Genomic DNA, 13,471 nt, shown 5'->3' with positions numbered 1-13,471 from the left:
GGGGCAAAGGTTGTGCAAAAAGATGGTAGAATCTTGATAGAGGAGGGTGGAGTGGAAATAGGCCAAGAGTTTTGATGAAGAATGCAGAGCAGAGAGGAGACTAGACCTGTTTCAGAAAGAGGAGAACTAAGTGAAGTCTAGCATTGGAAACAGGAGAGCAAATGGAAGCCTGCTGAGGAATGGGGAGGGAAGCAAAGAGCAGACATGATGGAAGAAGAAGAGTAGAATGAAAAATGGATTTGTGGGGGAAAGATATAGAAAATATGAAAGATTTCTAGGGAGGAAAGAGATGAGACATGCTGGAGAAGAAAGTGTATTAAGAGATATACTGGGAAATAAACCATATATTTAGTATTTCTGTTGAAGAAAGAGGACACAGAGAATGGAGAAGAACATATACTGTATGTGGGAGGAGGCGGGCGGAAATAGAAGACCAGATAGGTAACAGCTTCACAAAAGTAACGGGGGTATGGACACTTTGAGTATAGGAGATGTATCAGTAGCAACCAGAGTTGGAGGAAGGGAGGATTTTGCCCTGTGAACTATAACACATTGTCCTGATGACATTCACCTTTGGAGGTACCAGTAAATGCAAATTCTAAAATGGTCCTATTGAAATATATGGTGTTTGTACAGTTAAAAAACAATGGCCAGGGCTTTGTGCATTCAGATGAGATCTACGAATGATAGAGGATGGAATGACAGCAAAACGAAGATCGGTACAAATCACATTTGGTAGCAGTAACAATTCAAAGAAAATTGTGCATACAATATTTTATCTGCAGAGCAATGGATCTTACCTGTCAACTCTTCAAATGACTCGTATGGCTTTAAATTGAATCTTTTCCTGTATTCATTGAACGGCCGCACTCTGAGAAGCCTGGATTCTCTAATCACCCCAGTTGCTACTTTTATAACATTACGAGCTATGTTCTGTGCCCCACCAATCTAAAAAAGCCAAAAAAATAAATGACATGTAACGGATATCGTGGCCTCTGAACTATACATATTTTGCATACCAGCTAAAGCAGGAACCCACTGTAAGAAACATGAGCAGTATTTAAATTTCTGCACTCTATGGCATAATGATGATATCACAAATATGCAGAAATAAAGCATCAATTAAACAAATACATTACTCAATCAGCAGTCTTACACAGATTTACCAGTAGAGGGCCGTAACAATGTTTTTCTAACATAACCACTGGCAATGTGAATGAGTTCTGTTTAGGTTCATGGTAATGAAATGTATATGGATAGCCTTAAACTCTGCCATGGATTAGAATATCCAGGAACCATAATATACATCACTGATCAAAAGCTTTTATGAAATGTAATGTTGGCAATGTACAGGTGAATCTGGCTGGGCCTTCCGAAATCAGCCATGAAGTACAGGTGACATCAACTTTGAATGTCCTTAGAGGCCATTATGTACCCTCAAGATGTTTGCTTTTAAATTAGCCACTATTTTATTTTGCTGGTATTTCATACCAACAAGAGGGCCCTCGTGGCAAATCCTAGTACTATCCACTATGTGCCTTGTGTGGTCCATAGGCATATCACCAATATATGCACTGGTGAGGACTATCCTCTAGATGAAGCCCTCGGTGGAGGATGAAATGTTCGTGTTTTTATGGCATGGTATTTGGAACATCACTTTCCAATATCCATTTCAAATCAAGATGGCTAGTGAAAAAAATTATGTTTGTTCTTTTTCATCTTGGAGTACTTGAGAGCCATTTTACTGACATAGCTTTTGAAGACTTAGATACAGCTTACTGCACACATACATGGTAGCAGAGACTGATGTCATATCACACACTGTTTTCTAAAAAGTGATTTCTTTTTATAATGGAATTATAATTGCGTGGAGGCAAACCACGAACCTGCCTGTGACATACCCACCTAGGGCAGCCATTTCAGCATTTTGTCACTTCTGTCACTGTATTATTGTGTGCTCGTTCCTTTCTTTGATCCGTTGAGGGGAATCACCACCTAAAATGTGTATGTTATTTCTTTGCCTTTTGTACCACATGTTTTGAATTTCTTTCCGTCTAATAATGTTTTTTGTGACCGATTTATTTGTGAGTTCTCCACTTCAGTCTCTGCCCGGTGTTAGCGTGTTTCACCACTTACATGGACCCTGTGCTCCATTTGCTTATGCCCTCAACATGAAGTTGGAACTGGAAAAATACCTCTGCCAACATTCAGTTTGCATAGATCTTTAGACCTTCTGTCTTTATCATGGGTTTTTCGCTTTCAAGCCTTAATTGTAACTAAGATTGTGTAAACACACACCTTCCACTCTTTTCCCCCCAACTATTGAGTAACTCCTCTAGTTTACTGACAAACTAAGCTACTGCAGGAGACTCAACACATCTTAGAGTCTGGTTCAGTATGAGCAGCTCTCCATCTTTATTATTTTAATCAAACAAATCTCCCAGGTAACATCTTGCGAGAACGTATCTAGAGATTGCCTAGGTTTCCAAATTAAAGAAGACATTTTAGAAATTCAGTTACCCACCTGTCATACCCATGATATTTACTTTTTTTTATCTTGGTCAAAGCAAATCTTCCTCACCCTGGATTAGCCATTCTCTCCTTTGTAAGTTATTTTGTACTGTCATCCAGTGTAACTCAACCTTTACTATTTTTGAAGACTGTGTCATGCATGAATACTTCATGTGTCCCCAGACAGCACCATGCCACGGATCTCTTATATTCCCTTTTGCAGAGATCTATTGGTGCGCAAATGACTCCTGTCAGCTAGTGTTACATTTTACCATACCCGCAGAAAAAGCTTTGACTGAACAGAAAGTCAAAGGCCCATCAATTTTGTTTTTTGCAGTTTCTGTAGGGGTTAGAGATGGCAAGAAAATGCAGCTTCCATTATCAGATTTGCCTGCACAGTTTCAAGAGAAATATTAAGTAAAATCCTGACGAAACTCATTTTAGGTCTTCGAAGGTTTAAGAAGCCCAAATCCTTTTGATTATACTCGTTCAGTAGTAGCCTAATGACATTATCTGAACATCTAAAGATGAAGAACGCATACACCTTAAAACAAAATATTGCTATAGTTGGGCTTTGCGTGTTCTGTGGAACACTCAGTGCGGTAGCTGAGCCAACCTGTGTAAGCATCTTCTTGGAACTGAGAATACCACATGAGATGGGACAGAGCACAGATTGGGATAGGATTTGCATTAGTCATCTGCTGACATGCAGTGTAAGTTGGTGCTGAACATATGCAGCCCTATAAGCTAACCAACAAAATTAAGCATTGCTTTGTTCTGAGGTGGAAGGTTTCATACACAAAGAATACATATAAATTATTGTTTTGTTCCAAGAAGAAACCTAGTTGGCTGGAAATTGGTCCTTTATGTGGGTCACCCTATTTTTTTTGCCTTTTTGCTGAACTCTATTTTTGCTGGCTATAGAACTTTATGCACCTTGCCCCTGCTAGCCAATACTAAAATGCTTGTGCTCTTCCTTTCAATATGGTATAGTTGGCATACTACTGACTTACATATTTAACTTACCTAGGGCCTGATTACGAGATTGGGGGTAAGGGAACACCTATCGAAAGAGCGTACAGAACCCTGCTGCCTAGTTTGTGGTTATTACAATGTTGGCGGTTTTCAGAACAAAAGACCACTGACCTCCACCGCCATCATCAGCCATTTGCACACCGCTGCAAAGGCAGTAAGAAAAAATCCAGCTGCCTGAGGGCATACAGACAAGTTCCCCGTTGTCGGAATTAAGATTTGGCTTTCCATCAAGCCGACCGTCCGGGGAAGGAAGACCGCCTGTTTCGAGCTAGTGGAATTGAAGAAATTGGGGTGCATACTCACCCATTTCATTTTCTTCCCTTAAGTCTCCCATGTGGATCCCTTCCTCCAGGGCCGCTCTTCACAGCAGTATCTTGACCCCAAAGAAAACAACCCTGTTGGCGTCGAAATCCAGGTAAGTCCGTTTAGCAGTATTTACCTATTGACCAAACTGGGCACATATGGTCTGAACTCCAGCAATGGAAAAGTACTGGTAGTAGGTATTTTTCCAAACCTGTCATACATGTGTACATTTAACACTTGTGCTGTCAAAATATACAAACCAAAATCACACACAAAAACCTAGAGCTTTCTAGGGGAGGGAACTAGAGACGTGGTCTGGCTTCCAAACCTAATACATTTATTTGTTAGGTATTTACTATTACTAAATGTATTTTGGTGTTTACATTGTTTTTTAAACTTTCACTTTATCACAGGATCCCACTTTGTTTTTAGAAGTGTCTCCAGGTTTAGGCCCGCTCTCTATCAAACCCAGTTTCTAGAGAGTGAGGACTGCCAATGATGAAGCAGGACACTTGCTGGTGTGCGAGGAAAGTCCTCCACAATTTTTGAGATGCCCAGCACCCCACTACATTAAGTGCATAGTGCTTGAGATCTACTCAAGGTAGCATCTTTTGTGTGTGCAAAATATACACACATATGAAAGCATAGTCCCCACCGTCAGGAACACAACATCTGGCCCAGCGGTGACATAATTATATGGCGGGCCGAAGACCGCCGCAGCAATCTTGGGACCGCCGCCATATTGGTACGGCGGTGAGACAGCCAAACTCTTATTCGGGCCCCTAGTCTCTAGTATATGGTACCAAGGTGCACTTAGGGCCTGTAATTTAAGTGTCACAAGTGGACTGCAGCACCACATGTGCCAATCAATACAGTGACAATGTAAACATGACTGCAGACCTGCCACCAGTAGCCTGGCTATGCAGGTTTTAACTCAAATCCGACCTGTAAAAATAAACCCTTTTGACAGGTATAACCTTCCTTTTAAATATTTATAAATTGCTCCAAAGTGGGCTGAATTGCCCATAAAAGCTGGGTGCATTGTATTCAAAAGCAGAGCATTTAAAAATGTAATGTTAAACATGTCCTTACAGTGAAAATGCCATCAAAGCTATTTTCACTGTAACAGGTGTGACTGTTCCATAAGAAAACACTGGGATGTGATATTAAATACTAATCCTGTATCTCAGGAATGGGACTAGCTAGAAAAATAATTGATCAACAAATTATAATTATTTTTTATTTTTATGTTTAACATTTGTTGAAAATCCAATTGAAAGGTGAAGTTGGATTTGTTCTAATTAATATTGAAAGGTAACTTTTAAAACATTACCTTTGCCCTGCCTGAAGGCCCTCAAAGCTAAATCTGCATTTTGCAGCATGTAGCAGGCACAACTAAAGCCATCCCCATATAAAACCAACATTTTCTGTTTCTCAGAGGCTTGGTTAATCCCAACCTTCTCTACATACTCACAATCATGTTCCAGCATACAGCACACTAATTAACCCAAAAGTACTGGAAATACCACCTACAACAATCTACAGCTTCTTCCAGAGCTGCATGCTGCAACAACTGACTTTCTAGTACTTTGAACTCTTGTTCTGCTGCTTCCACTATCAGTAGCTCCTACTGTCACCTAACACCTTGTCTAGAGGCCTTGTGGAATCAGCTCCTCTTTCTCCTCCAACATCTCATGTTATTACGGCAGGAATAACCAGTTTCCTCGGTGTGTTCAAGCTCCTTAGATGCACAGCAACCAATACCACAAAGTAATCTTTCCTCACTCTATTAAAATCCATAGATATCAGATAGCGCATCAAACTACACCAAGGGTAACATGCTGGAACAGAAGGTCCACTCTTCCAATAACTACCATATAGACACCTTGAAACAACATCAGACACAGCCAAAGTCATCAACTCCATCCTCACAACCCTTATCCACGACAGAGAGAATTGTAAACACCAATGCTATACTCTAGACCCATTCACTGAAACCTGTGCTACTATCATGAGCTCAGGGATTCCAAGGGTGCCTTTGAATGGCAGGTAAAGAAGTGGCGACAATGAAAGCAGCAGGTATATCCAAGGGTCCTAGAGACTCTCTGCACAACACTTTGGAAGGTTTTCTCAAAAGGCCACGGCATCACATTACTTGAACACAGTCAACCCAGCTTCCAACCGAGGCAGAGTACTTTTGAAGGTCATTAGGCACTACTTCAACCATCCTAGACCCCCCCCCCCCACTAAGTTAAAAAACACATAGATGGCACCTAAGCACCTGCTAACACTCCCCTCCTGGTAACAATGTACCCACATGAATTTGGATACACTCTCACTTGAAAACCCTGCAAGACTCTTTGACATGCGAAACAAAATCCTAGCATCCACAGAGAAATCCAACATCAAAAATCAGGCAGCTGCTCAACCTCATCAATTCCACCCCAGCAGATCTTCCCTAGGACCATCAGGACTGGACAGATCCTGTCATTCCCATCCTCCTATCATTTGTGAGCAAGATCACGGACCATAACAAAATGAGTATCAATCCTCAAGGATTATCCTTTAGGATTTAGATCTCTATGTTATAGAACAGAGAAAGTAACAATGAAGGCAGCTTACGATGTGCTCCAGAGCTCCAGAAATGTGGACAATTGCTTTGTGAATCTGCCAGAGTCTTTAGTACTGTAGGCTATCAAATCCCGATCAACACCCCCATCTCCAGGTTCTGGATAGAAATCACTATTCTGCAGTGGTTAAACTTCTATCTGAAAACAGATTCCATTCTCTTCTATGCTCCTCGAGATCAGAACGGGGCACCTCAATCCTGCAGACCTGAAGGAGACATCCATTTTCCAGTGATGTCCAGACTAAACATTGAGTCCCCAAGAATCTGGAACTGCATTCCAAAATGGACCTTTATTACTTTAATGATGAAGGATATGAAGATGCATACTTTTAAGCCACATCTAGTCTGCAAATAATTGTTGGTCATGACTGCACCTAGTCATTGGACGCTTACAGAATTAGTGAAAAGAGCTTTCTTGTCTTTCAAATCAAATCTATGTACATTATTTGTTTGTACATTGCTCTACTCATATGTGGCTAGGCTGGCACTCGATAAGTACCCTTATGGTAGAGTTTTAGATTTATTTTGTGAATGAGTGCTCCAAATCTGACCTTTTCGTCAAATTTTCCAATTTGGTCAGCAAAGTAGTGTGGTCAGGACACAGAGCTTCAAATGGGAAACAGCCATTACAACGCTGCCGTTACTACGCATTGCCATTACAACGTCGCTGTTACCACGCATGACCTTTAGCACACAGGATTCTATAATGCCTATGCCTTTACCATTCATGCCTTTACAACTAATGTTGTTGTAAAGGAATGAATGGTAAAGGCATATGCATTTTAAATGTAAGTGGTAAGTATTAAGCATATATATATATATATATATATATATATATATATATATATATATATATATATATATATATACATACATATACACACACACACATATTTATATATGCGGGAAAGTTTAGTGCGGGCCCCTTTAGGGCGGATATGGTTTGCATTTTAAGTGTTTAAGTGTAAGTATTAGTTAAGTATTAGGGGCCTTATTATGAGTTTGGCAGTCCCATATCAGCGGTGGCTGTCCGAGTTTGGTGACCCGTATTACAAATAGGGCGGATCGGCTTTGCCATGACTGCCGCTGGACCGCTAAGACAGCCAGCAGACCACCGACCGCCAGGTCATACACCCAGTAAGTCCCACGCATCAGGATTGCTGAGAGGACGTCAGAGGCCATGCCTCCTTTTTCCACCACTCTGCAAATGTGCCTCCTGGCGCACTACTAGGAGGAGTAGGAAGGGTCCTTTGGGGCCAACTACCCCTCCTGTTACCTCCAGTAAGATCCATACAGCTGGATTGCTTAGGGGTCCTCAGAGGCCAAGCCCCCTTTCTCCACCACTCTGTAAAAATGCTAGCATTTGTAAAGCGCACGGAGGTGTCCCGGCACTGGAGGCCGTCGGGAAGATTAAGCAAGCTATTGCCCATTGTCACATGGTGCTGGGTTAACCTGGCGCCAGGAATCGAACCGTAAACCCTGTGGTCCGGAGTCAGGCACCCTGGCCGCTGTGCCACACCTCTTCCACTACACACCTACTGGTGCACTACTGTATGGGGGAAGAAGTCAACGTTAGTCCTGAGGCCCTCAGGAGTAAAGAGGAATTTATTCTCCAAACTGTAGTGTGCTAGGAGGCACATTTGCTGAGTGGTGGAGAAAGGGAACACGGTCTCTGGCGAGTTGCTGGGCCTTTTTAAAAATATCTTTATTTTTAGGGAAGCGGGCTGTTTTGCCCCCCCTCCCCAGGCCATGCATTTTTAGAATGGGGAGGGGGCCACAAACCCCCGGGGCCAATTTTGGCCCCAGGGACGCCATTCACTGGGCCCATCCTTTCATTTTTATTTTAAAATTATTATTAAATGGAGGGGGTTGTGGGACCCCCCCCGGGCCGATTTCGGCCCCTTTGACCCCATCCCCCGGGGCCAGGTATTTTTAGAATGTGTGGGGGTCCTAACACCTCTCCCTGTGCCGATTTCGGCCCCAGGGACGCCATTTACTGGGGCCCGTCTTTTCTTTTTTATAATTTGTTTATTATTATTAAACAGAAGGGGCCGTGGGACAACTCCCATCGGGCCGAATTCAGCCCTGGGGACCCTATCCACTGGGGCCAGGCCTGTACTGTGGATGCCCTTGTCCCTCCCAGGGCCCCATCTCTCATCTGTTGGGATCAAGAGGGGCGTCTCAAGGCCCCTGTGATCCCTGCCCACTCCCGCCTCCTGCTGCCGACGATATTGCTTTTGGCCCGGGTGAGCTACTAAACATGCATCTTCCTCTGTCCACAAGCAACTCTGCTCTGAGTAAGCAAGAGCATTTTACATGCTCTCGCTTACTCGAAGCAGGAAAGAGTTTTCTATGGCTTGGCGGAAGCGGTAATGCTCGCGCAAAGCCATAGCAAACTGCAATGTCCCGGGAACTAACATTTTTGTATTTATTTAATAAAGGGTATGTGTTGAAATTGTTATTTTTTTTTAATTAAAAATGAAAACTACATTATTTTGTGAATTAAGCTTATTAAATTTTAAAGTAATAAAATAATTACTCAATTATATAATATTACATTTGATTTTAAAACAGAAACACTTATAAAGGCATGTGTTATAGCTGCATATATACTTTAAATGCTGAAATAATTTAATTCATTTAACATTAGTTTCTATGGAGTGTTATATAAAATTTTTGTGACCATTGTTTTATATGGGAGTGAGCGGTAGTACCTGTGAGTGGCCATGTACGATGCTTGACTTAGGTGTAAATGTATTCCAGCATAGCCTTGAACTGTTTGTACACCTTTATGGCTGCAACTTTAGTAGTGTATTTTGTGAAAAGCAATGGCCTTACTCTTTTGTGGGTTCATGTATACATTACAATGTCTCTAAATCACTCATTACATTTCCCTAAACCCCTTCAATTGAGTAGCAAGTGTTCACTATTTTCCAGTTGTGTTTTTGCTAACCTCTCTTTTTGTACTTTTTCTGTTGGTAGATACTGTTTGAGATGCAGTGAACTACAAATGCAACATGTGTGCTCTTATTATCCTAACAGCAACTCACCATAGAACAACTTTCTGTACAAAATCAATATAACATCTTTACAAAAAGGAGTTGACTATTTTCCAACACTCTACCTTGTCCCTTCCTCAATTAGTACAACAAAATATACTTGTGGGCAGATCTCAGACTACAAAACAATAGATAGGAAAGGCTGAGGTCTCTGATCGTAGGTTTGTGAACTGCATTTTGTAGCACAGGAGTACTGCTGTACTACATTACGTAATACAAAAAGCTGGTTGTGAATCAGGCCCCACATGTACCAATAATTACCCCACTTTGCATATTAAATGTGCCAGTAATCAACTCCTTTCTTCAGACAGTAACTATGCAAGTAACAATACTGTATCTGACAATCATTGTGCCAGTAATCAATCCCCATCAGAGAGTAAGCCGCCAGTAATGAGGCTGTTTCAGACAATTAATGTGCCAGTAATCAACAGCATCACACAAGTAGGAGCCTATACTCAAAGACATGTTGGAGTACATAAAAATTTACTTTCGTGGTATTCTGTTACATAAACCTAATTAGGTGGTTTGGGCAGTGGCGTTACGAAAATTGAGGGGGCCCCCCTGCAAGGTATGTGGAGGGGGCCCCTCCGGACTCTATCAAGAGCTCTCCAGCCGAAGTACTGTGCTGAGGGGGACCGCTGGAGCTTGCCCCCTCGCACTGCGGGGTCTGTTTTACGCCCCTGGAGTAGACTGTTGTAGAGTTAAGTAGTATAGAATGAAGTTTATACAATGAAGTGGCATAGAGTGTTGTGGAGGGAGTAGAGTCGAAGGGCTTAGAGTGGAATAGAGTAGCTTGGAGTTGCATAGAGTGGAGTAAAGCAGTGTGGAAAGGGATAGAGGGAGTTTTGTAGAGTTGAGTAGATTGTCAGAGGTAAGTGGGATTCAGTGGAGTAGAACTCTGAAGTGTAGTAGAAAAATACGTTAATATTAATCAAAACAAACAAGTATACTAGGTAATGACATTTCCATAGATTATTGTTTGTGCTCTGTATAGTTTTATCAGTAAAACTGTCTGTGCTAATTTAATGGTTATTACAATTGTCAGTACAGTGTTGTCAGTAATGGTACTGTGCTTGCATATCATGCATACTCCCCTTTATTCACTCCACTCTACAACCAACACTCTACTCTACTCCATGACACATCACAACATTTTATGATCATCCACTCTACATCACTATACTCCATGCTACTCCATTCTGCACCACTCTACCCCACGCCAGTCTACGCCACCACACTCTACGATACTCCAATCTTTGACACACTACACCACTCTATGCGACTTCCCTCTAGGCCCCTCTACACACTCCATGACACTCTATTCCACTCTACTTTATGCTACTCTACACCTCTCCATGACACTATTTGCCACTCTACACCACTTCACTGAGCACCGCGCAATGCCATTCCACTCTGACACATTACTCCACTCTACAGCATTCCACTCTATGACAGTTCACTCTATGACACAACAGTCTACTCCACTCTGATAGTCTGCTTTATGACACTCTACGACACTCCAGTATATTCCACTTTACTCCACACCACTCCACAGCTCTTTACACCACTCTGCTATGCCACTGTACATCCCTACACACTACGTCACTCCACTCTATTCCACACTACGCCACTCCACAACACTGTGATCCCCTACTCTAAGACCCTCAACTCTAGGACACTCCACAACCCTCCATACCACATCACTCTACCCCACTCCACAAAACTCCTTTCTATAGCACTCTACACCACTCCAGGCAATGCCACTCTATGCCTTTCACTCTACTCCCCTTGATTTATGCCCCTTTACTAGAAATGCAAAATAGGAGGAGTAATTTATAACATTCTAATATCAGCTTTAAATACTAAATGATTTTTAAGGGGTGGCCTTCACTTAGGATGTTTGTTCATACACAATCCCAAAATACAAGTTAAAGAAAAGTAAAACATTATGAAAAGGGACCCTGTTCCGGACACTTCTGCAGACTATACATTAACTAGATAGGAGGGGCTATTTTATAGCCCAAGTTGTGCACTGAATAACCTGGATGCACAAGTGTGGATTGTGAGCATGTTAATGGTGATGCAGCCTTAAAGCCGACCAGCAGTGCATCCAAAATGCTCAGGGAAGAGAGTTGTTTTTAAAGCCCATATCCATTCAGTTCCTGGCTTCATCCCTGAGCAGATCTTAGGTATTCAAGGGTCAACTGGTGAAAGGCCGAGGATGTAGGTGTTCTGGAAGGAGATAACATTACAGGCGAGGCCAGAGTCGACAAGAGCGCACGTCCACTGTTGTAGTGGTAAATTGTAGGGTGCCCCGCCAGGATATTGCACAAGCCTTGCCTTCTACCTCCAGTAAAGCACGCCCTTTGTCTCAGTTTATGGACGGGAACAGGCGAGGAGAGCCAGGGTGCTATCTGGGTAGAGTTGCTTTTGGAGTGACAGAGGGAACCCGCCTTACCTGACAGGTATTTCACATTTCAAATCGTTTTCATGATGAGCAACTTGGGAGAGTGTGGTCGGCGGGGCCCTCGTGGCTGGAGGAGGGCCAGGATTTACTGGAAGCTGCTCCTGCACCAGTGTTGAGCGTGCAACGCAGCACCCTGCACTGTCGCCAGGGCTAATTTCAGGCATCGTCCAAACCAGTAAACATAGAGTGCCTGGGAAGGGTTAATAAAGTCAGGCAACAGAAGGGGGAAATGGGAGACTTTAAAGGGCCTGTGTGTCAAGGGCAGGCTGGATGTACGCAGGCTGGTAGACACACATTACAGTAACAGGACACACACCACCCAGACATGTGCACACAACTGTAATAGACAGCTCTAGGCATGCACTACAACATGTGTGAGTTCCAGTAAGCCACATGTTTGTCAAATGTTGCAGACTGTCATTCACATTGTGGGTGCTCATAGCTGCCAAGGTTTCAGATTGCTTATGTGTGACATTTTCATAATTGCAATGTAATTAGGGATGACATTTCAACGATTATCAGTGTCACTTTTTCTTGAGCAAAATCGAGCAAAAAAACGGAGGGAAACATCTTAATATCAGAAATAACAACTATTTGAACAACGAGAAACTCTTAAAAAAATCTTAAAACTACTGTAAAGCACCAGAAATGGTAGATCTCGACACCAGGGTTTGAAAAAGTGGGGGTCTCTAAAAAGAGCATGCATGGCCAATGTTATTAAGCGTATGGCGTAAACACAATCCTTTTTCTCTCCACATCGGCATAGCTTTCACAGGCGCAGTACCACTAGAGTGTACTTGTTTATGTCACTTTTGCCTTTTTATTTTCATACTCATTGAAGAGGGCAAATTCGATCATTGGACTGGAAGAACGTACACAGAGAGATATGATGGGGTGGTAGAAGTGGACAGGACATATAGACCATGAGACTTACACCCCAAATGTGGAAGCAGCAAGATTGTACCTTGGACTGTTTAGACTGACATATTTACTATGGTGAGCATTATTCTCTACTTGAAAACACTGGACAGGTAGAAATGTGTTTTGGGGTACTGACTGATGTTGCAATTGTGTACACGGGATGGCCACAGTGGTGTACAGAATAACAGTATGAGTTGTGTGGATGAAATGCGGGGGGGGGGGAGGGCAAAGTCTCTACAGTCACCGGGTGCACAGTGAGGATGGCTGGGATCTCAGGCAGTGAAGGGCCCACCACTGTAGCGTCAGACCAGCCTACAGTCTGAGCATAGGCCCGGAGAAAAAACGGTCTTTATCAGAACAGTGATCTCGTTTTATTCCAGTTACAGATTAAGAACGGAGATCTGAAACGAGCTTCAGAGAGCAAATCTTCTAGTATTTTTAAACCTGTACTACGAAGTTCCGGCGTCCAGCAGTACACTCCGCAGCCACCCCTCACTCCCACCCTCCCCGCCTGCCTAGCATCACTTTGTCCCTGCTGCTACGCTC

General features: G+C 42.7%; 1 protein-coding gene and 1 long non-coding RNA gene across 3 annotated transcripts in view; one reads left to right on the top strand and one right to left on the bottom strand.

The window, feature by feature from the left end:
* LOC144754427 (prostaglandin G/H synthase 1-like) overlaps nucleotides 1-13,471 on the bottom strand; it is a 512,735-nt gene that overhangs the window by 70,141 nt on the left and 429,123 nt on the right. Inside the window, exon 11 of the mRNA XM_078642195.1 lies at nucleotides 801-948. Coding sequence (XP_078498321.1) covers nucleotides 801-948 — 148 coding nt within the window. The remainder of the gene's footprint in view (nucleotides 1-800; nucleotides 949-13,471) is intronic.
* Nucleotides 1-13,471, top strand: part of LOC144754428 (uncharacterized) — a 246,776-nt gene that overhangs the window by 70,562 nt on the left and 162,743 nt on the right. The gene's annotated exons all lie outside the window — the stretch shown is intronic.

This window comes from Lissotriton helveticus, chromosome 5_1 (genome assembly GCF_964261635.1).
Source record: "Lissotriton helveticus chromosome 5_1, aLisHel1.1, whole genome shotgun sequence".
Lineage (NCBI taxonomy): Eukaryota > Metazoa > Chordata > Amphibia > Caudata > Salamandridae > Lissotriton > Lissotriton helveticus.
Note: the sequence above shows the minus strand (reverse complement) of the source record. Positions and strands in the feature narration are given on the sequence as shown.